The 23,742-nt window shown below is 47.0% G+C and overlaps 1 protein-coding gene across 1 annotated transcript in view; it reads left to right on the top strand.

Moving 5' to 3' along the window:
- AGBL3 (AGBL carboxypeptidase 3) overlaps window positions 1-23,742 on the top strand; it is a 687,703-nt gene that overhangs the window by 142,236 nt on the left and 521,725 nt on the right. Inside the window, exon 2 of the mRNA XM_086953007.1 lies at window positions 17,564-17,676. Within this exon, the coding sequence (XP_086809133.1) occupies window positions 17,608-17,676 (69 nt within the window). The 5' untranslated portion in view covers window positions 17,564-17,607. The remainder of the gene's footprint in view (window positions 1-17,563; window positions 17,677-23,742) is intronic.

The following is a 23,742-nucleotide window of genomic DNA, read 5'->3' as shown; positions in this document are numbered from 1 at the left end:
CGCAAGGGGCCCCGCAGGGAGTCTCCGCATGCCTTTCCGTGGCGGCATTGCCGCTACGGAAATGCACTGTACAATGCACATTGTAATATGGCGGGTGGTGTCTACAAGACACCGCCACCATGTTACAGGTTTTCCGCCCCGGCCGCTAGGCGACCGGGGCGGAAAACAGGCGGGCGGTGTTTCCGACCGCTGCGGTCCCCTCCGCCATCGTAATATGGCGGGGGGGAATGCAGGGAAGGATGGCGGCCGGATTGCCTCCGCCAGGGTGGCGGTGGCCACCGCTACCCTGGCGGAGGCAATCCGTCCGCCATCCTAATAGGCCCCTTAGTCTCTTGTCTGCACCCCAGTTCTTTTAGTTACCGGTGCAATCCCTGATTGTTTCTTTGCTGCCAAACATGTTTTCACTGCATAGTACTTTTTTAATTTGATTTTACGTATGAATTTAAAGATGTCAATCCGGGTATTTACATAATTGAAATTACTCTCCGGACAATAGGACAAGCCAAGCGCCAATAGTTGTTTTTCTGCTTTGCTGAGATCAATGTCTGTGAGATTGAAAATTGTGTTCTCCTCTATTTCTTGTTCTTGTTGCGCCAGAATTTTTTCTTCTGTTGCTTTCCTTTTTGAGGCTATGCATCGCGGTCGCTGTTTTCGTCGTTGGTTACGCCTTTGCCTTGATTCACATTTAGATTCCTTGGACGAAGCGACGCCTTGCGTTGCAATCCCATATACTCCATTTCTTCTCCAAGAGACAGTTGCCCCATATCCCCTTGTTTTGCACCTGGGGTACCTTCATCTGAATCTTCCTCACTTGGAACTAAACTCGCATCCGAGCTTGATGCTTCAGGGTCACTTATACCTGCCTCTGTGTGCTGCACTGTAACCACCGATTTTGGTGTGGTAGCGCTGCGTTGGTTCCTTTAGATGATTAAACTTGCGGGCAAAAGTATATATGCGCCCTTGTTGGTAGTCTTGCTGATCTCGGGCAAATTTGTAAGCCTTGCACGTTTTTATTACATTTTCCTGTTTCCTTAGGCGTTCTTTCATCTCGCCAATTGCCTTGTCAATGTACATTCTATCCTTGTTGTACATCTCTTTTGAAAGTTCGTTGTTAATGCGCATTACTTCATCTAAATTCACTTGTTTGTCGATCTTGGCGTATTTTACCAAAAGGCAAAGCAAACGCGTTGAGGCTTCCAAGTTTGATTCAGCTCAGTCTTTCAATAAAAGGGGATTGGGGCTTTCGAAGCTAGGTACCAACATAATGCGGAGTCCGCGAGGCACTCGCCCGACTTCTTTATATTTTTCTAACGATCGTATCTCCCACCATTTGGTGAGCTCCCCTCTGCTGTTTTTTTCTAAAGCCTTCAGCAGCATTTTGACATCTGGATTTTCATTTGTATCCGTTTTTTTGTTGTGAGATTTGCCTTCAGCCCCCACCGTCGGCAGATTTTGAAAAAGCTCCTCAAAAGCCTCTTCACGCTCCCGCTCTTCAGACATTTTACCCACTTAGTTATGTTGGTTGTTATTTCAGAAGAAAAGTGGGATGTTGCTTATCAAAATATGTATATATATATCTCCGTAGGAGAAAACACGACCTGCAACAGACCAACAAGCTCGCTGGCATAGACACTTGCTCCCCCACACCGCCGACCCAGTTGCAACAACATTGTGCATTCTGGGAGTTGAAGTTCTGCTCATTGATAGCGAACACGCAACAGGTGAGCAATATCAGCTAGGGGGAGGAGCCTGTTGAACTCGACCTCAAGAGGAGCAGGAGTGGGATACCGGAATGAATGACTCATTAAAGTGTTGGGCGCTAAGGAACTGGAAAAAAGGTAAAGGCTTGGGTCCTGTCCCTGCCCGGCCTGGACCACTCTTATATAATAAACAAACAAGGGAGCCGGACAGTGTACTGAATTGAAAAACAATTGCAGACCTAGTATAATAAATTGCTAGGCTGAACAACCATTTGTGTTGAATCACTTATTTTTTATGCAAAATTATGAAACAAGTAGTAAGGCATCTAAGGGCACACTACCACATTTACAAAGGTTCACAAATACATTGAATAAACCACAAACAATACATATACTCAAATTATATACATATAAACAATTGTGATGAGAAAAGTGAGTATGGACAACTGTACAATGCCTCAACAAGTTATATCATTGAGGTACCAATCCTAAATATAACGTGAACAAGTGGACTGGCAAGTTGGAAAACTAGCCTACTTGTTACAACCACCACAGAATACACAGTGAATTTATCACATGGTGCGCAACATAGGAAACCACATAAACTATACGACAGTGTAGAAATGTGTAAGTTCTATTCCTATTACGCCCTAGTAGTTTGGTATCTTGGTGGAACTGGACGCCGACGCGTTTCGAACCCAAACAAACATTTAGCGGGTTCTCCTCAGGACATGGATTGGGAGGGTCGTTGTCACTGTAAATTAAATTGAGAAATGGTATCAATGCTAAGCTGACTATAAAACTCACTATAGCTCGAACACTGTAAAAATTGTATGTACAGGTACCTTATATATATATATACAGTTGTCCATACTCACTTTTCTCATCACAATTGTTTATATGTATATAATTTGAGTATATGTATTGTTTGTGGTTTATTCAATGTATTTGTGAACCTTTGTAAATGTGGTAGTGTGCCCTTAGATGCCTTACTACTTGTTTCATAATTTTGCATAAAAAATAAGTGATTCAACACAAATGGTTGTTCAGCCTAGCAATTTATTATACTAGGTCTGCAATTGTTTTTCAATTCAGTACACTGTCCGGCTCCCTTGTTTGTTTATTATATAAGGGCGCTGAGGAAGGCATGTAGCCGAAATGCATTCGCCGCCACTTTTTACTGGAATAAACACGCTGTTTCCCCTGGAATCCTCTCAGGCCTCTGATCTCTTCTTTCCGGAGCGATTTTCCTTCATGTTTTCTGCACCTGCCAGAGGTGCAGTACAGATGGCCCTGCTGCGCAAAGCGACCCGGACTGTTACTGGCATCCTGCTGCCATGCAGCAACTTTGAAATTCGGGGTACCGAGAACTCTGGTGTCCGCTAATACCTTCAGGACAGCAAAAGCAGTTGGAGGTATTCTACCACCAGTTGGGCGTTATGGCGTACAAGGCTGTCCCTGCTCACTCGCTTACCTGATGGGACAAGCAGCAGCAGTACGAGTGGACCCAAGGGAGCTGTGTGTGGACTTCGCCATTACTTGGGGACTCATCCGCCACGACCTGCAACAGACCAACAAGCTCGCTGGCATAGACACTTGCTCCCCCACACTGCCGACCCAGTTGCAACCACATTGTGCATTCTGGGAGTTGAAGTTCTGCTCATTGATAGCGAACACGCAACCGGTGAGCAATATCAGCTAGGAGGAGGAGCCTGTTGAACTCGACTCAAGAGGAGCAGGAGTGGGATACCGGAATGAATGACTCATTAAAGTGTTGGGCGCTGAGGAAGGCATGTAGCCGAAATGCATTCGCCGCCACATTTTACTGGAAAAAACACGCTGTTTCCCATGGAATCCTCTCAGGCCTCTGATCTCTTCTTTCCGGAGCGATTTTCCTTTATATATATATATATATATATATATATATAAGAAAAACGAGTTGCCTCAAATGAGATTGCCACACCCGGTAAGTTTGTATCCTTTAATCAGGGAAGCACAACAGCATCACAGCCAGCGTCTCAAAACATCAATGTCGTAGCCAGACGCGTTTCGGGCGTTCACCGCCCTTGGTCACTGGCAGGAGAAGAGAGCAGTTGAGGCAAATCACGTGCAATATAAATCTCCCGCCCCAGTGGGCGTATGCACAGATGTATCCTGGTACTTGTGGTTTGCCACAGTCAATACAAGCCCCAGTGGGCTCCGCTCTCTCTCCCAAATTTGTCAATTTGAACCCCAGTGGGCATGCTTGGAGCAGTCTGTGTAGCATGCCGATGTTAATACACCTTCTCCGATCGGCTTACCGCTCGCGCAGCGTCCTTTGTTGTCGACGTTGCAGACCCGCTCTTTCCAGCGGTGGGGCTCTCTCTCTGCTCTCTTCTCCTGCCAGTGACCAAGGGCGGTGAACGCCCGAAACGCGTCTGGCTACGACATTGATGTTTTGAGACGCTGGCTGTGATGCTGTTGTGCTTCCCTGATTAAAGGATACAAACTTACCGGGTGTGGCAATCTCATTTGAGGCAACTCGTTTTTCTTATATATATATATATATATATATATATATATATATATATATATATATATATATATATATATATATATATATATATATATATATATATATATATATATATATATGTTTGTTCCAAAGCCCTCGCGCTCAAGATATGCACTCCTCGATGTTCTGACTCATTGTCACGTCCTGGCACGGGCTTTCTATCCCCCAAACCCCTGCCCCATAAGTGGCCACAGATAGGCACTTTGCTCTGTTCAAGGTTTTTAAGTGTGGAACTGGTTTTTGTCCTAATTTACTGCAAAAGCGAAATAGACCCTCTATAGATCGGCTAGTACTTTGTACACGCGCCTTCATCAAAGGAACCCAGCTCAGTTTATTGTTAAATACATTTCCCAAGTAATTAAAATTGTCAACTTTGTCAATGGTAGAATTAATTACCTCATGTCCCTTCCCTCTCCCTCATCTCAGCTTGCCGTCTCCTTCTCTCCCCAGTTGTCCTCTGTTTGTCATCCATCCTGTCACCTCTGACCACAGCATGCCTCCCATTTTCCTCTCTTTTCAGAATTGTGTTGTATGCTTTCGTTCATTTCCCTGATTGGCCCATGCCTGCCTCTTCTCTGTCTACCTCCAGCTGCAGTAAGTCCCTTTCCTCTTCTCTCCCCAATCGCAATATGACTGATCATTCTCCGTCCTTACTGCGTTATGTTATACCTAACCTGTATATGTGCATATTGTGTGTTCTGTGTGCATTGGTGGGTATTCTTTGTGTTGCTTGCCATTGCTTCCCCTTGGGCCTGCCTGTCGGGTTAAGGCTTTGGGTCCCTGTCCTGAGCCATTGTCCTTCCTGTTAATATGGTTTTGTTGTGTGTGTGGTGTGCCATCTCCTAACCTTTTATCTGTGTACTTGTTTGGCATTTCTCTCTGTTTAAGACGCCTGATTTGCCTGCCCCCTTTTTTATCCAGATTATCTGGGAAATTGGATGTAGTCTTACCCTTGTGCAGCAAGGGTGGGCTTAGTTTATCTATGTCCATTATTTAGATGTGATGTAAAAGACATCTTTAGCTGTACTCCAGTCTCATGTATCTATATATGTATGTATGCATGTGGTATTTCTCTAGCCAAAATGGAGCAGAGTGGTGTATATGGTCATAGACAAGCTTAAAGTCAGCGAGGAATAGGAGAGGAAGCTGAGTTGTGGACGGTTAATGCATTGTGATGTAGTGTTTTCTAAAAATGTGAGTCTTCCACTCATTCTTATACTGGAGCAACATTGAGGCAGTCTTGATGGATACAAGTATGATAATCCAGATCTTAGGGGTGTAGATGGAAAAGGCATGTTGTCTTGGTTTTTCTGCTTTATACACCTCCTAGTCTGCAGTGTGATAGTGTCCTGCCTGCGGGTGTGCTGAAAATTACCAGAGATTGTGAGCCTGTCTGCAAGAAAAGAGGGACTGCTGGTCTTAATGGTTTTGTAAATGTTGCAGCTTGTTTTGAAGGTGCAGATTAGCAAGGGGAGCCAATGGAGTTCCATCAGGGTGAGGATTATGTGATCATATTTTATTACGCCCTGGAAGAGATGTGTTGTGGCATGTAGGATGCCCCTAAGGGGTAATAGTGTGGATTCTGGGAGGCCATGGAGTAGGGCATAACTACCAACAGGATACAAGAGTACAAGGGCTTGAACAGATATTTGGTGAGAGTTGGGGTTCGAAGCAATCAAGGTTCATGTTTGAGTTTGTTCTGTATCTTGATTGTTATTCTTGGAAAATATTTGGAATTCTACCTTGGTTGGATTGTTATTCAAGTTGGTGCTGGAAAAACAGGTCTGAATGATGGACAAGCAGTGATTGAAGAACTGGATGTCTAAAGTAGAGGAGACTTTCAAGGAGAGTTGTATATCATCAACATATTAGTGAATCTTGATGCTGTTATTTGTGAGGCGAGCACCAAGCGGCTCCATGTAAAGGTTGAAGATGACAGGCGACATTACAGAATCCTGGGGAACTTCACGTTATCTTTTGTGACCTGGAGGTGCCCATGTGAACAAACTGGTGTCAGTTGGAAAGGTAGGACAAAAACCAGTGAAGGCCATTGCCAGTGAGTCCTATTTGTGACTCCAGGATGCGTAGGAGAGTGGGATAGGCAACTGTGTTGAAGGCAGCTGAGAGGTCCAGCAATATAAGTCGGCAGGTGTCATCCTTATTTGTGGTCAAGAGGGCATCGCATATGAAATGTAAGGTGGTGGTCTCTGTACTACAGTGTGATCTGGAGCCAGACTGGTAGTTATGCAGGATATATTTAGCATTGATGTGATCTTGGAGTTGAATATAAACTATTTTTAGAGGATCTTGCTGAGGAATGGTAAGTGAGTGATGGAGCCCTTGTGGGCGAGGTCGTCAGAGTCTAGTGTAATTTTCTATAGGAGTGGGAGAATCTGGCCAGTCTTGTGAGCTTTGGGAAGTTGCCTTGAACCACAGTTGCATTGTTAGTGGTAAGCAGGGGTAAGAGAGAGATTAGAAGAAGGACAATGGTAAGGCATCATAGCCACAAGATGTGGCTTTGAAGCACTTGAGTATGTCAGCTCAATGTGAGAGAGATAGGGCTTTGAAGGCTGACAATTGCGGTATTCTACTGGACGGGTGGGTGTGAGAGATGAAGCAGGCTTGGTATCACCGATGTTCGGTTGGATTTTCTATATTTTTTCTTCTGCATTCTTTACTGTGATCCTTATGTAATCCCATACAACAATTATAAAAATAGAAGCAGAGAACTCTGGGTAGTTCTCAAGTTTAGGTGAGAGGCAGCTCCTGTATAGAGCACCCTCAACACCAGCGACACTCTAGATCTGCTCACCTCAAATGTCTCTCAAGTGAAACACGTGTCAGGGGTTGCATTTATTCATTTCACATTGGCTTGGTTGCTATTTTACCAATTCAAAGCTGTAATACTGTGCCTGGAGTGGTTAAAGGCTTTCGTCATTTTGCAGATCGGCATGGACAGTACTGTGCTAGTCCAATGCTTAAAGACTTTGCTGTAGAAATGACAAAATACTTTGTCCCTTTCTATTTTGGGGTGGATGGCACTGTGCTAATCCTATGCTTAAAGACTTTGATAGAAAAGCAAACATTTGAGGTGAGCAGATCTAGAGTGTTGTTGGTGTTGAGGGTGCTCAATACAGGATCTGCCTTCCACCTAAACTTGAGAACTACCCAGAGTTCTCTGCTTCTTTTTTGCATAATTTATGCATCTATGCCTGAAAGGGTATATATACATATATATCAGGAGAGTATACACAAAATGGGGCAATGGATGAGCTCCCTTTAGCCACTGACTTTGTTGCCTCTATCATTTAACACTGGAATCAGGCCACCCAACAGTTATGTTAAGTAATTTTGATTTGTATAGCGCGCTAATCACCCAAGAGGGTATCCAGGCGCTTGGACAGGTGTGTATGTGTGTGGTCCCTAGGTGCTTATACGAAGAGCCAGGTTTTCAGCTTCTTGCAGTACTCAAGAAGTGAGGAGGAACCTTTGATGTGATGATGGAGGTTGTTCCATGTTTTGGGTGCGATGTAGGAGAATGAGTGACCTCCGCTTTTGCTTTTGCGGATGCGGGTATCGCGCGCACGCCTGTGTGTGTGTGTGAGAGCATCAGTGTCTGGTGGGTTGGTAAAAGTTCATGAGACTGTTGAGCTATTCTGGTCCTGTGTTGTGTAAGACTTTGTATGTGTGCGTGAAAAGTTTGAATTGGCTGCACTTGTGAATGGGTAGCCAGTGAATCATCCAGAAGTGCAGTGTGATGGCGGTGCAGGGTGGGAGGTCGAGTATGAATCATGCAGCTGTGTTCTGGATGGTCTAGATTCTGTGTAAAAGTATTTTCGAGATTAATTCACAGGGGTATGAGAGGCGATATATATACATACAATGTAAGAAGTATAAAGTATGTACAAATAATAAAAAATGAGGAGATCCATGTTGTTGCTTGTGTTCTTGAGTTTGTCTTTATTCAAGATACACTAGGTTTTCAAAAGAAGACCCCCTGTGAATTAATGTTGAACTTTGTGGCCATGTGGCAGCTGGCCATCTGAAGTGGGCAGTATCTCATTACCCTTGTGAATAGTCTTGGCAATGCAATCCTCTGCTACTCAGCTGCTTGTTTCGAATGTTAGTAAGTTATTTAAAGATTCCGGCATAGAAAGTGTTGCCATAGTCCAGCCTGCTGGTGATGAGTGCTTTTGCGAAGGTCCGTCTTGTGTTCTGAGGCAACCATTTGAAGATTTATTTTTAGCAAGCGTAGGTTGTGGAAGAAGGAGGTGTGCACTCTGTTGATCGGAGCCATTATTTTGAGCTTGTCGTCTGGGATGATCCCTAGATTTTATGCATGGTCTGTGGGTAAGGATGTGGGCCTAGTTCCTACGACCACCAGGTGGAGTCCCATTGGAAGGTCTTGTGGCAGAAGACCACTACTTCCGTCTTGTCAGAGTTGAGCTTCAAGCAGTTGGTTCACCTCCAGCCTGCTACTATGGTCATGCATTGAAGCTGGTTCTGATGATGGTTGTCTTGTTCATCACGGAGACAATGAGTTGTGTGTCACCAGGGTAAGACATGATGGTGATGTCTTGTAATCGGATGATGTTGGTGAGTTGTGCCATGTATATGTTGAAATGGGTGGGGCTGAGGGATGATCCCTTTAAGACTTCGCATAATAGTTGCTTGGTCTCTGATGTGAAGGGTGTCAGACTGACTCTTTGGGTTCTTCCCCTGAGGAAGAAATAGATCCATCTGAGACCGAATTCTTATATGCCAATCTTGTGGAGTCTTCTGATGAGGGTGTTGTGGGAAACAGCATTGATAGCTGTGGAGAGGTCGAGCATGATGAGGGCCGCTATTTAGCCTCATTCCAGGATCATTCATATGTCATTGATGGCTGCGGTGAGTGCTGTTTCGGTTGTGTGGTTCTCTCTGAATCCTGATTGAGTGTTATCTAGAAGATGGTGACGTTTGAGGTGGTTTGTGAGTTGCTTGTTGATGGCCTTCTCTATGACTTTGGCTGGATAGGGGAGCAGGGAGATATGTAAAAGTTGCTCAGTTGATTCAGGCCGGCTGTGGGCTTTTGGAGCAGGGCGTTGATTTCTGCAATTTTCCATTCTTCCAGGAAAGTGGTGAAAGTGATGGAGGTGTTGATGATGTCGGTCAGGGTGGTACTGATTTGTGATGTTCCTAGGTTGTAGATGATGTGGGGGGGACTGGGTCCATTGGGGCCCCTGAGTGGATGGTCCGCTTAGTTGCCGCTGTGTTGTTTCTGGTGAGGGTTGTCCATTCGGTCAGGTGGCCATCTTGGTTGGTGGTGGGTAGGTTAGCAATGATTTCTCTGGAGTGAGTTGTGTTGGTGTGTGACGTTGCTGTAAATGTTTGCGATTTTGCTGTGGAAGAAGTTGGATAGGTTGTTGCATAATTGTCGGGAGGCGGCAAGGTTGTTGACGGTGGTTGAGGGCTAGGTGAATTCCTTGATGATCAAGAAGATCTCCTTGCAGATGTGAAAGCCTCCTTTGATGCAGTTCACTAGTGCTTTTTTCTTGGTATCGCATATTCGCTGAGTGCAGCCTTGCTGGTAGTTCTGTCGGTGATGTTGTATCAGTCATTCAGCCATTAGGCATTAGGCATTTGAAGCGTCAGGCACTGTAAGATTCCGCATTTTTGCTTGTTTAAGGCAGCTTAGCTTTTGATTGCTCAGCAAGTATGTGAGCTCACTCAGGGCATTACTTAAAGAGTACCTCCTTTGCAGCCCAATAACACTTAGGGGCACATGCATCAAAGGAAATTGCATTCGCAAACGGTGCGAATCGCAAAATTTGTCCGTTTGCAAATGCAATTCCCATTTTTGGGGTGCATTAACATTTTTGTAATTTTTGCAATTTAAGAAATCAAAAAATTGCGATTTCTTAAATTGCGATTGCATTTAAGGAATCTCAAATTGAGATTCCTTAAACCAATGCATCGAACTCTAAAACTTTGCGAATTCGCAAATAAGGGGAGCAAATTACCATGAAGTTGACCTTCATGGTAATTTGCGAAACTTTGAAAAATGCACTAAAGTGCATTTTTCAAAGTTCCATTTTACAGACACATGATCTTGGGGCATGTGAGTGTGCAAAATGTACTTCTAAGCAGATTTCAGGGGTGCAACAGGGTGAGTAACTTGCTCCTCCTTTTTTTAATTCTCTACCTAAGATGATTGGTGCTGCAACTTATTGTTTTTATACATCCAACTTGGTTTTGCCACTACTGTTTTTAGTCACATACTAGCTACACCTTTCATTAGTATGTCACAATATCACAGTGTGCTCACAGTCACTACAGGGATCACAGATTGTCACTTACCTGTGGTAACAATCTCTTTTGTCTCCCAATCTAGGCAAGAGCAGGTGTTGAACAGGTAGTACAACATGTGTGCTGATTGCAAACTGATACTTTTGTAGGTCATGTTTTTGTAGATAGTAGGTTTTATTAGGTCCTGAAGAATCGCAGCCAATGAGCCTGAAGCGTGAAACATGTTGACCACACCCTTCACATTGTAGTACTGTATCTTTCCTGGAAACCTAAGTTCCAGCGAATACAGACTACCCTTGAATTTCCTTGCGGCAGAGGACCACCAGAATAAAATTGTTTTCCGGTACCTTGTGCCACATTTTATCTTCACCCACACCATCTACTCTGTCCTGGCCCCTCACCCACGCTTCACCCATAGGCAGTTGGATAAAAGATCTCCGATAAAGAGCCCCTCTTTGAGGTGTGCCCGTTTGGGCATTGCACCGCCTGCCCAACGAGGAGCATTGCCTATGATGAAGCATGACACTCGCAAGGGTGTGTGAGGCCATTATATCCAACATATTGGATACCCAGGGTTAGCTCTCCTTTGAGTACCTCCCCTAGCACCTTAGTGGCCGTCCTTTCCTTTCCTTTAGGAACAGCTCAGTTTTCTCTTTGGTATCTACAGTAACCAGGGCTACGACTGTGGCTGGACCTTCCACTCATTCTTTTTTTTTTTTTTTAATTTTTGGAAGACCTTTATTGACAAAAAGAGAAAGGTTACACATACATCCAGGAGCGTAGCCCGAAGGCGTTAAAATGCAATACAGGTCAATAAGGTAAGTCCGACAGGATCAATTACAGGATCATTGAGGTCTAATTTTAAATTTAAAGTCTGAAGGAGAATTGGTGTCAGGATAGCAAGATCATACATCGGTCCGTTACAAGTAAGCAGGATTAAATAGCAAGCAGTGCAATATGTCGCCGGAACCACAATTCGCCACAGTTAATAACCGTCCTGGGAAGGGCACAAATCTGGAAGCCAAATGAATCACAAATAATGCCCTACAACACTGTAGTCCACCTAGAAATGACAGCAAATAACCCAATCCGCAACGATTCATGGTGGACACCTTCCCAGATTATGCGAAACCCAATCCCACAGGAGAGGAGGACAGAAAAGAAAAGACTAGAAAGAAGAAACGTAGGGCCATAGAGACAAAGAAGCACAAAAAACATGTTATACCCCCACCCCCCACCCTGCATGCAGCGGAAGGCCACGGCCCACCCCCCCCATAGGCATGCTTGGTACCCCAGAAAACCCACAAGAGGGAATACAAAAGAAAGACTTAGCCAAAGAACGGGCCATAGAACCGAAGAAGAACTAACCCACAAGTGCCCAACCCCCCACCCTGCACGTCTAACGAGGCTATGGCCCACCCCCGATTTAGCGTGCCCGTCACCCCAGATGGTCCCACAGAAGGGAAAGAATACGGGGGGAATACACAACAAATAAACCCCCCCCCCCCCCCCTCACCCGCATTAGTCAGCTCAGCGCCGATCTTAAATAAGACAGCATAGGATCATGAAGCAGCGGCGTCACATCACAAAACAATAATCAAGATATCTGCACAAGTTCTCCGGGAAGCAGGCCTGGCAACTTCGATAGAGGGGTCACCCCTGGCCCGTTCTGTCTCTGCCGGCGATGTGCGGCAGCTGAAGGGCAGCAATGCAGTACATTAAAAATTTAGGGTGATTGGACCAACAAGGCAGGATCAGCCGCACAAGAGATCTCGCCACCCGGAGGCCAGGAAAATGATCGATCCAAACGTGTAGGGACCGCAACAAAGTATCAGGCCAGCATGCCAAGTCATCACATAGTGAGGGCCACTCGGGGTCGGTAGTCCCATAAGCAGGGCCGTGAACGGGATCCACCAGCGGCGCTGCTGCAGGTCCCAAGTCCAGACTCACCCCGTCGGGCTGTCCAAGACCACCACCCTCACTGTTCCGGGTCTCCCACAGGGTCTGCCGCGAAGTCGTAGTCGATGCCCCCACCTCTTGCGCAAAACTGTCCATGACCCCACTCTCTGCCCGATCTTCGGGGCTATCATCCAACGGCGAGAATATAATGGCATCGAGCCGTTCACCCAGGTCTTCGGTTACCCCCACCAAGGCAGCACGGAGAGAGGTCAGAGCATTCAGGACCTGACGAAGTGAGGGCTCCATCTTGCGACGCCTGGCCAAACAAACACCCCCACTTAGAGGCGCCCTCGCGAGGCAGCGTCGGAAGTGGACAATATGTCTCACAACCCAGAGCGCCCGGTGGGATCAGCATACAGAAGCCGGCATAACACCCACTCATGAAGTGCGAGTCATCGCGCTGACCACGGCCGTAGGCAGGGAGTGTTGATCAATCAGCAATCCATTGGGTTCTCCGGAGGCATCCGCTATACACTGCATGGGGTCGCAATATGTAGACTAGCCAGCTCAGGAGGGCTGATCCCCATGTCGCTGAAGTCCAGGCACTTGTGAATCAGAACTCGTTCCAACCAACAAAGTCCCCACCGGACGGGCAGCTCCAAAATGGCGCCTCACCAGCCTCTCCGAGAACAAAGGGGCGACTCAGCAAGCTGGAGCGGCTGGCCCTGCAATGCGTGTGTCCGTTATCGGGGTTGCGCCGGTCGCTTCGCTCACCCGTGCGTCTCCTGCGCCACTCGCAGCATTCCGGACCCCCGGTCGCCTCGGCCTACACAGCCGCGGTCCCCAGTGCCTCACCGCCGCCGGCGTATTCCTCCGGACCCTCGGCCAGCTGCCCGTCTTCGCAGCGGCTCGAGCAGTAAGGAGCAGAAAAGGGGGACACCGGACTCTACGAGCCCCAGGATTTCGGCCAGCGACTCCCCGGATAGTCTGACGCCGCTGTGTTCAGCACCAAGCCGATGCGGGCGGGGGAAGGCAGGAGAAAGTCAGGATAGATTCCGTGGCGAGCGGAGCTCCCAGCCTAAGCGGCCATCTCGCTTCGCGCTCGGCCACGCCCCCCCCTTCCACTCATTCTTTCGCGTGGAAGCCCTACTGGATCACTTTGGATCCTCCACCTCCCCTACCTTTTGTTATATGAAAATGCTAGTGTCATATATATGTCTCTGCAAAATTGAATAACATGAGTTGTTGTATCTTCTGTTCTTGTGTGAAGGGAAGATAACAAAACAAAAGCAAACTTTTATTCACTACAAATGCTCTTAATTAAAGCATCTTAGAACCCTGACTGAACTTCAGGCATGGGGACTCGACGTCACAAGCCTGGTCGTGGTTCCTGGTGGTTACTCACTTATGGCTACCCAATAGTACGGATATTGCGGATATCAGTGAGAATGGTGCACCTACAGCTGAAAGTAAAGCGGGGAATCCTCTTATGCCACAGCTGTCTACTACAAGGCTGAAAGCTTTGCCAGAACACTGATTCTGCTGTCTAGAGACGCTCCAAGACTCAATGTTTTGCATAGTCAGGGCCAGACAATACATTTAAATGTCCTTACCCTTTAGGAAGTGTACACAATCAGAGCAGGTTAAAAATGTTACCTGTCTCTGGCTATCTCTTAGTTTTCGAGACATAATGATATATAACGTGTAACTGGTCCCATGTGGAAAGTATCGTAATGAAACTGTCCTTTTGTAATAAAACGTCAATGTTCTTATGTACACATGTTTTTTTTAAGTAAAGTACTGTGACAACCATTAGGTCTAGTTCATACTATATAGAACTGCAAATAAATATAAAATATATAATAAAATTTTACTTGTAGTTTTTATTCTTCATTATAAATGAATAATTGCAGATACCAGTCAGAACAGTAGAAAATAGCACCAGGGTCACTACTTGCACCTGAATTTCATGTTAATAACACTTCTCTGTCCCAAGAGGTATGTCTACTGACATCAATCAATCAATCAATCAGGAGTTTGTTAAAGCGCAACTACTCACCCGTAAGGGTCTCAAGGCGCTAGGAGTGGGGGGGTGCAGGTTCCATTCCATCAAGGAGGGGGTCTGTCGAAGAGCCAGGTTTTGAGGTTTCTTGCGAAGATGGGGAGCGATGTTGTCTGTCTGAGGTGGAGCGGAAGGGAGTTCCATGCTTTGTCCGCGAGGAAGGAGAAGGAGCGGCCTCCCGATCTGGTCTTTCTGGTGTGGGGGACCTCAGCGTAGGAGAGCTGGGCTGATCGTAGGGTCCTTGGGGTGCGTGGAATTTGAGCCGGCTGTTCAGGTATGCTGGTCCGGTGCCGTGGAGGGCCTTGTGTGCGTGGGTGAGAATCTTAAAGGTGATTCTCGCCTCGACTGGGAGCCAGTGGAGTGTGCGCAGGTGCTGGGAGATGTGGCAGTGTTTTGGCAGGTTGAGGACCAGTCTTGCGGCAGCGTTCTGGATGTTCTGTAGCTTGCGGATGAGGTTTTTGTTTATTCCGGCGTAGAGTGCGTTGCCGTAGTCGAGTCTGCTGGTGACCAGGGCGTGAGTGACTGTTTTTCGGTGTTCGAGGGGGATCCATTTGAAGGTCTTACGAAGGAGGCGGAGGGAGTGGAAGCAGGAAGATGAGACAGAGTTGATCTGGCGGTCCATTTTGAGCTCGATGGATGCGATGGTGTCAGTGGCTCTGTTGAAGATGTGGTGGGGGCAGGGGTCGGTGGGGGCCCCTGAGTGGATTGACTTCATTGTCTTCAGTGTGTCTTTGGTGGTGAGGGCTGTCCAGTCATCAATCGCTGGTTTCCGGGTGTCGGGGTGGTTGGTGAGGGTTCAGTGTGTTGGTTGTCTTCGTCGAAGTTGTCGTAGATGCTCTTGATTTTGTGGTGGAAAAAGGTGCTGAGTTTGTCGCAGAGGTCTTGTGAGGGAAGGATGTCGGTAGACTCGCTGGTGGGTTGGGCGAACTCCTTGATGATGCTGAAGAGTTCCTTGCTGTTGTGTGCGTGGGTGGAGATTCTGTCTTCAATCGCTTTTTTCCTCATTTCTCTGATGAGTTGATGGTGAGCGTTGGTGGCGGCTCTGAAGTTGTTGTGGGCTTCTGTGGATTTGGTGTTTCTCCAGGCCTTTTCGAGGCGGCGGCATGTGCGCCTGGACTCTCGAAGTTCGGTGGTAAACCATCTGGCTTTCTTGGCACGGGTATTGTTGTTTTTCTTGAGGGGGGCTATGGTGTTGGTGCTGTCTGAGATCCATCTATGCACGGTTCGGGCTGCGGTGTTGGGGTCGTCGTTTTCCGCGATGGTTGGGGTGGAGTTGTTGAGAGAGGAGATGAGCTGGTCGTCGGTTATTTTGGTCCAGTTTCTTTGTGGAAGCAGGTGCTGGTGTCTGTGGATGGTGGGTGTTCTGAAGGTGAAGTGGACGCAACGATGGTCGGTCCATGGGAGTTCGGTGGTGTGACTGAAGGTGATGGAGTTTCCTGTAGTGAAGAGGGGGTCGAGGGTGTGTCCTGCTGAGTGCGTGGGCTCGGTCACGATCTGGCAGAGTCCAATGTTGTGGAGGTTGTCCAGGAGGCATGTGGTGTTGGGGTCCAGTTGATTGTCGAGGTGGAAGTTGAGGTCTCCCAGCAGGGTGTAGTTGGTGGATGCGATGGCCTGCGGGGAGATAATATCCGTGATGGAGTTGGCGAAGGGTCCGCGGGGTTCAGGGGGTCGGTAGATGAGGGTTCCTCGGAGGGCGGCAGTGGGGCTGGCCAGTATTTTGAAGTGAAGGTGTTCCATCAGTTCTGTGGACTCGTCAGGGAGTGTGCTCAGGCGGAGGCTGGATTTGTGGACGATGGCAATTCCTCCTCCAGGAACTTCTGGGGGAGGTGAGGGTTGGGGTTGAGCGGTAGCATAGCAAGGATTCAATGGGCCCTTGTCCAAGCAAGGAAAATGGCCCCTTTAACAGCTGTTGGGGTAATAAGATACAGCAATTATCAGGGCTCAATTGGCCCTTAAAGGCTTAAGACCCCGATGCACTGCACCTGCTGCACCAATAGTACCTGCGCCCCTGGGGTAGAGGCACGTAATTTGTCCTCTACTCCTCCCATGGCTTTCCAACTGGACTCTCAAAGGTGAAGATGTAACGCTAGTCATGTGTTGCGAGATCCCTGTCCGCTCTGTGCCCTGCTGCTTAGCTATTTGGATGTCCAAAGTAGTGTTATATAGGTCATATCCATGTTATGATATATGGTTCAATATGTAGTGGCATTATGTCTTCTTGGCTTTACTTGCATACTGCTCTGAAATCGCATGCTGTGTTTTCTCTGTCCACCATCAATTTGATGCTTGTCGCATGCACCAGACCAAGGCCTTTATTTGCTCATGCACAGAAATACGCCCTCTTATAAAACTAAAATATTATAGTCACACATCCAAGACCCACTGGTCCTCTGTCTTACAAGGATAAGGACATACTTGAGCGCCAGTGCTCAGCTTCTTGGCATTGAAAACTAATAAAACTTCGAATGTCAGGGCATGGGACAATATAGTTATCCTACAATTAAATCAATTTTTATTATGTTATCATCACTTCAACAAAGCACTTCTACATTATAAAAGTATGCTACTGAGAAGAAAGTGGATTTAAATAAAGAAATCCATGCTCCTTTCTGGCATTATAAAGTGCAATAATTGCAATCTACAAACAGGGTGCCCGAAATTCGCGTAATTTGCTTATGCGTAATTGAGTGAGCATTTTATGAAAAATAACGCATAATACAAATCTGTCATTTAGCGTTACATTTTAGCACTATTTTTATGGGAAGACGGATTTCGCGCTAAAAAATGTGCATGAGAAAGAATTGCCGTGAACAGCAGCAGCTCGCATTCTGGCTGCTCATCTTGCTCGCCCTTTTATAATTTTGCCCCAAGCTGCAGTGCGACTACGGAATTCTGTGAACTTCAGGTAAACAGCGCTACCTGACGTTATGCAAATGACTCCAGCCTAATTTACATTTCGACTAGGTTAATCTATGAACAATACTTACACCGTGGAGTCATTATTCTAGATAAGAAACCTTTTTATAATATTTTCCCTCCTCATTTTGCTTCTCGTTCCAGGCTGGAGGCTCCAGGGGGCAGAGCAGCAGTAAACCCTCTCAGAGATGATGTCAGAGGACTCGGATAAGGAAGACCAGCTCTTTGGTCGGTGCACCAGCGACGAAGCAGAATCGGTAAGGCTCAATAATATTTTACGTAATATTTAGGGTGTTATGTACAAGCCCCTTGAGCCGCCTGTATGTAACTTTTTCTCATGTTAAAAGTGACGCACCGGCGGTAAATAAGCCCCTTGGTTGGAGAAATGTCGAGTCTTTCTCTTTGCCCTCTTTCAAGGAGTGATATGTTTCACACAGTCTGTGCAAATTTGTTAAATAACCTGCTTTACGGTTTTGTAGCTACAGAATCCTTCAATTGAATTTTGCTTTTATGGATCCTCTGACACGTTGCAAAGTCTTGAAATTGTACACACAACTTTAAACGGGAAATCCGACGTAAAATGATGGAAACGCCTTTCTGACGGCTCCAAGACTCTGTTATTACTTTTCATGAGGTTCATTGCAAGAGAAGCAAGGGACTTCTCACCACTTGTCTGAATTTATCCTGTAACTACACATTGGGGTGCCTGGTGGCAGGGTGACATGGACGCAGATGAGCACTAAAGAGCACCGTTGCTGGATATTTCAAATTTTGCATTTTGCTCCATGGGGTCGTGGGTTGCAACCTATGGATTTTGGTTGATTTAATTACTGTGAATTACTCCCCAATCATCAAAATAATCACTCTATTCATAACCACAAAAAATCTTTAAGCACCCTTCATCAAAACCTTGCCAAAAAATGGAGAGTAATGAAAACAGTAGATTTTCAGAATTCTTTTTAAAATTCAAATAACTGATTTACCAGCTAAGGTTTTTTTCACGGAAGTTTAATCCCTCAAATAACCCTCTACCTCATTCAATGATGAGTTTATTGGGAGGGTATGGTTAGGCGGTTGCTCCCCCTGGACAAAAGTGTGCTGCTCTATGTATTAGGTGTACTTTTTATTCTAAGGCCAGAATCATTTTGGGGCAGCGTCTACTGCTGCTGTCTCGGGACCTGACTTACTGTGGCACTGCAGGCTGTGTGCAAGGTATATACCCTTTCCACACTTCATTCTCAGAGCGGTGAGGACAAGCATTCCATGGCTTCTCAAGTGTGTAATGTGAAATAGACTAAGAACACAGACAGTCACAAAGGCACAATAAGCACTGTCCAGCCCAGTGATTTCCTTTGTAAAAAGAGAAGCACTTTAATCAAACCCTAAAATATAGTACTATACTTGGGTAATGTTAATCAGCTACAAAATTTGAAGAAGGATGCTATGGGGTATTAAACATTCAGAAATATACAGGCAAAAATCTGGCACACGTGTAAACACAATTTAGTACATTGCAAAATAGTTACCTTAGTTCTGCGACCCATTTGATAGTCCATATATCTCACTACCAAGATTCTTTAGTGTCATTCAGTCCTACTGACTCAAATAAATCACTGGTGTTTCAGCAGAGGGCTACACAAACAATGTTTATTGCCATTGCGCATAACTACAAGGTGTAACGGGCACTTGAAATGTACAAACGCCCAGGACTGATATCCGGATCACAGGCTAGGGTCCTGCTCGCAGCACCCAATATGTGGGTTTGCGGTCCTGCCTCTTCAGACTCTAGATGTTGAGGCTTGAAAATGATGGCTCCATGTGGGAGCAGCACAGGTCCAGCTCTGCCCCAAGATCCCTCGCTAAGCAGATCCCTCCCATGGGTGGCGTTTCAAGTCTGCAATGGCAAGTCTCAAGGTCCTTAAAGAGTGGGAACAAGTTGTCTCGCCTCTGGCAGATAACATGCACATTGCATTCTTGCTGGCTGACACTTACCGTTATCATAGAGTGATTCAGCTCATTTGACTTGTGGAAACTCATTGGTGGGAACAGAATATCCTCTCCAGACATGAGTGGGCACTGGTCATACTTTCTAGTTCAGTCCACTTCTTCTGGGTGAAAGTTCAGTCCACTTCTTCTGGGCTATGCCATAGTCCAGGTACAGCGGCAGGGCTTCTACTCTTCCTGGGGTAATATCTTCATGCATCGTCAGGCACTCCATCCCCTCTTCCCATCTATTCTCCCTTTTCTTTCTCTTCCTTCCCTCCTCTTTCCACTGAACTATTTCTAAATCTTCTGATCAAAATCAAGTCCGGTTCCCCCATGGATTGCGCGCCAGCACGCATCCTTAAAACCCTCTTCACCACTTGCTCTGGACCTCCTCTTGCCCTCCTTAACTCCTCTCTGGCTCTTGGATCTGTCCCCTCCTCTTTCAAATCTGCCATAGTCCTTCCGATTTTAAAGAAAACTGGTTTAGATCCCTCTCTTCCCTCCAATTTCCGTCCCATCTCTCTCCTTCCCTACCTTGGCAAGATCCTCGAGGCTCATGTCACCTCCTGCCTCTCCTCTTACTTTGAGGAGAACAGCCTCCTTGCATCCCACCAGGCAGGATTTCGCCCGGGCCACTCCACGGAGATGGTGGTCCTCGCAGTCTTGGATGAGCTTAAGGGGAAGGCCGACTCCAATCTCCCCCAAGCTCTGGTCCTTCTCGACTTGTCCGCTGCGTTTGACACGGTCGACCATGCCATCCTTCTCGACCGTGTCAGCGCAGCGGGCATTCGGGGCGTGGCCTTTTCCTGGCTGGCGTCCTTCCTTCGGGATAGGTCCCAGGCAGTTCATCTCTCCGGTTTTTCCGCTCCTCCCCGTCCTGTCACTTGTGGAGTTCCCCAAGGTTCTTCTCTCTCCCCTCTCCTTTTCAATCTCTATATTCACCCCCTCATCACTTCTCTTCTTGAGCTGGGGGTCTCTGTGTATAACTACGCTGATGACCTTCAGCTCGTCTTCGATCTTTCTTCCTCTCCTGACTCTCTTCCCAAGTTCTGTTCCACTTTAGTTTTTATTTCTGACTGGATGTGCGCTAATCAACTGAAGCTCAATCCAGATAAAACTGAACTTGTTCTCACCGGTGGCTCTTCTAACCCCTGGACCCCCGCACACTGGCCCCTTTCTTTTGGTCCCCCCCCTGTTCCTTCTTCTTCTGTCCGCACTCTTGGCATCAAAGTCAGTCATGACTTATCCATGCACAGTCAGATCAGTTCTGTTGTGTCCTCCTGCTTTCTTTCCCTCCGTTTAATCCGGAAAATCTCCCGCTTCTTCTCCTCTGATGCCCTCAAATCCATAGTCATGGCCCTCGTCATCTCTCGCCTTGACTATGGGAATGGCCGGTACGTGGGCATACCTGCTTACGAATCTCGCCGCCTACAGGCCATTCAAAACCAAGCTGCTCGTCTCATCCTTTCCCTCCCCAAATCCTCTCATATCACTCCGGCTCTTAAATCACTTCACTGGCTCCCTGTTCGTCTCAGATCCTTTTTTAAACTGGCCTGTCTTGCATTTTTGGCTCACTCCCGCTCTGCACCCTTGTTCATCAACTCTCTTGTTTCTTCTCATGCCCCTGTCCGCACCCTCCGCTCTTCCTCTCTCTCTCTTCTCCACATCCCTCGCTTCCGCAAATCCAGAACCGGGGGAACCCGCTTCTCAGTCCTTGCCCCCCAGTTCTGGAATAGCCTTCCTCTCTCTATTCGCTCCATTCCCATCTACTCCCACTTTCGCAAAGCCCTCAAAACCTTCCTCTTCCTACAGGCATTCCCCTCTTAAATCTTCCCTGGGTTCCCCTCTGCCGAGTTCTTGATCAGGTCCCCAGCGCCAGGAAGCCGCTTGGCCATCGCGCGCTTTATTAAATATTTTATTCATTCATTACATGTCAGGCCAGAGGAAGATCTACAGCTAAGATTACTGAATCTATTCAATCTTCTAGAGCTTTTTAAAGTTATTAATTCTCTTATTTTTCCTCCTGTTGCTGACTCAACTGATTTTTTTCCAAGAACTCTGATAGAATGGCAGATTTTTTCCGTACTAAGATCACAGATATATATTCCATTCTGGAGGACTATAATGCTGGAAAGGCTATGTCTGTCACTTTCATAATTTACTCTAATGTTTTAGTATCTATGGAGATGAACCGAAGCTACTCACCTTCCCTTGCTTTTCACTTGAAATGACGGATCGTCTACTAGAAGGAGTTCCTCTGGGTAACCTTTGGATGCATGCCACCTAAAAGTTTTAAAGCTTGGAAGGGAGGTTATTGTTCCCCACCTCACTTCAGTACTTAATATTGCCATTACCGAGGGGCAGTATCCAACTCTTTGGAAAACCGCTGTGGTTAAACCACTTTAAAAAAAGCCATCTTTGGATCCTACGGGTTAAAAAAATTATTGCCCCATTTCTTTGCTACCAGTCCCAGCTAAGATTATGGAAAGATATTTGAATTCTCATCTTAGCGCCTATCTATTGGACCATCAGCTGATTGGTGCCTCACAGCACGGCTTTAGAAGCCGTTATAGCACTGAGTCAGCACCTACAGCGTTTTTTTTTTTTTTTAAAGTTTTTGAAAACCTTTATTGTGCATCGAATCAGAACAAATACGGGCCTACAACCTGACGGCCGGCCACGAAAACAGTTAAGCACCAATGCAACGTTACGGCGACACAGTAATATCTCTCATTGTAAGGAAGCATTAAAAAGGTTACACTGTAATTATCATATTACCATGTCCCAGAATCAGTGAAGGTTAATTTTTAAAAGTTTTCATCGCAACCATTAAGATCAGGTCCTACTACTCCGTACTTATACAAGTAAGAAAAAGGAAACTAGGTCCATGTAGGTGGGACTCGACCATAGACACCCTTACCAATCAGTACAGTTCGCAACATGCGAGTTCCAGCCAGAGGATGGCCACAAATTATGCACACCCCTAGAGAGGACGCAACATCCCAACTAACACCGCGCTACCACCCATCCCCCAGTATGCCTAACACGGGCCTAGAAAAAAGAAGAAATTATATAATAACAAAAAGGCACCATAGAAAGAAACACGAACTAAAATGTACCCCCCCACCCTACACACATGCAGAGGCTACGGCCTACCCCCCCCCCCCCCTAGCAGAGTGTTTGTCTCCCCATAACCCGAAATATAGTGAGAGAAGAGAAAATTGAGAAGGAGAAAAAGAAAAGGAAAAAAGGAGAAAGAAGAAAGAATACAAGTCACATAAGACCGGAGGAGGGCCAATGAAATATATCCAACACAATTAACATACAGTTCCCTGGCCGCCCTTACCCCGACCCCAAGACCAGTACAATACCAATATTCAATATCCCCGGCAGTCCGTCCGCAACCCAGCAGTTCAAGAGAGACAGTCCTGACTCAGGAGGGGGCATCCTCAACCCTGTCCCCTACGGTGCGGTGAAACGGTACAATCCAGCTGCACGATAGACCTCTTGGAAGGTGGGAGCAAACAAAGGGACCACAGCTGAATGAGGGGACGATCACCAAAGTCCATCCAAGACGCAGTCATGTGGTCCACAATCATAGCAGAAGATCCATAGCACGACAATGGCTCACCAAAGGCAGCTAGTCCACACGGTAATGGCCGCTTCAGGGTGAGAAACGGAGGTCCGCCAGTAGTCCCCGAGGAAGCCCCCAGGCGTGGTGTCTTGCGGCGTCTCCCAAGCCAGTTCGTCACCCCAGAGAGCTTGCGTTCCTTTGGGGGTGCTTCCGCCAGCACCCCAGCAATGACTGGGTCTCGCGATCGCAGCGGTTCAATGGCGACGTTGGCGAGGGAACCATGGAAAGCAGCTGTAGGGTGTGGCGCAGTGTCCCGCATGCGGACAGACTGGGGGGCAGCAAGCAGAGTAGCATCCATCCGAGCCCCCAATTCACAGGCAACAGTACGCATGGCGGACCTGAGGTCGTCTAGGGCGCTCAGTATGTCACCAAGTTGCAAAGGCGCCTCAAAGGGCAGGGGCGCAGCCCCTTCCAGAACTCGAGTATGGCAGACGAGAGGCAGTCCCACTGGTCGTTCGTCCTCACCCTTAGCAAGCCTTCGAGCACCCTGCCGGGTCGAGGCACGATGGAAGCAGTCTGGGAGCACGGGGGCAATATTCTCCATCCCGGCACAGTCGTGAAATGGCTCGGGCCGACGCCCGCGTCCCACCGGCAGCTCTGGGCTTGCAACTGTAGGAGCCGAGGGCAGGCAAAAAGATGGCGCTCGCAGCGGCGTCAGGGGAAACAATGTTGCGGAGGAGCCGTCCCGGGGCTGGAGAGCAGA

Source organism: Lissotriton vulgaris, chromosome 1_2 (assembly GCF_964263255.1).
Source record: "Lissotriton vulgaris chromosome 1_2, aLisVul1.2, whole genome shotgun sequence".
NCBI lineage: Eukaryota > Metazoa > Chordata > Amphibia > Caudata > Salamandridae > Lissotriton > Lissotriton vulgaris.
This window is presented reverse-complemented; position numbering and strand designations above follow the sequence as displayed.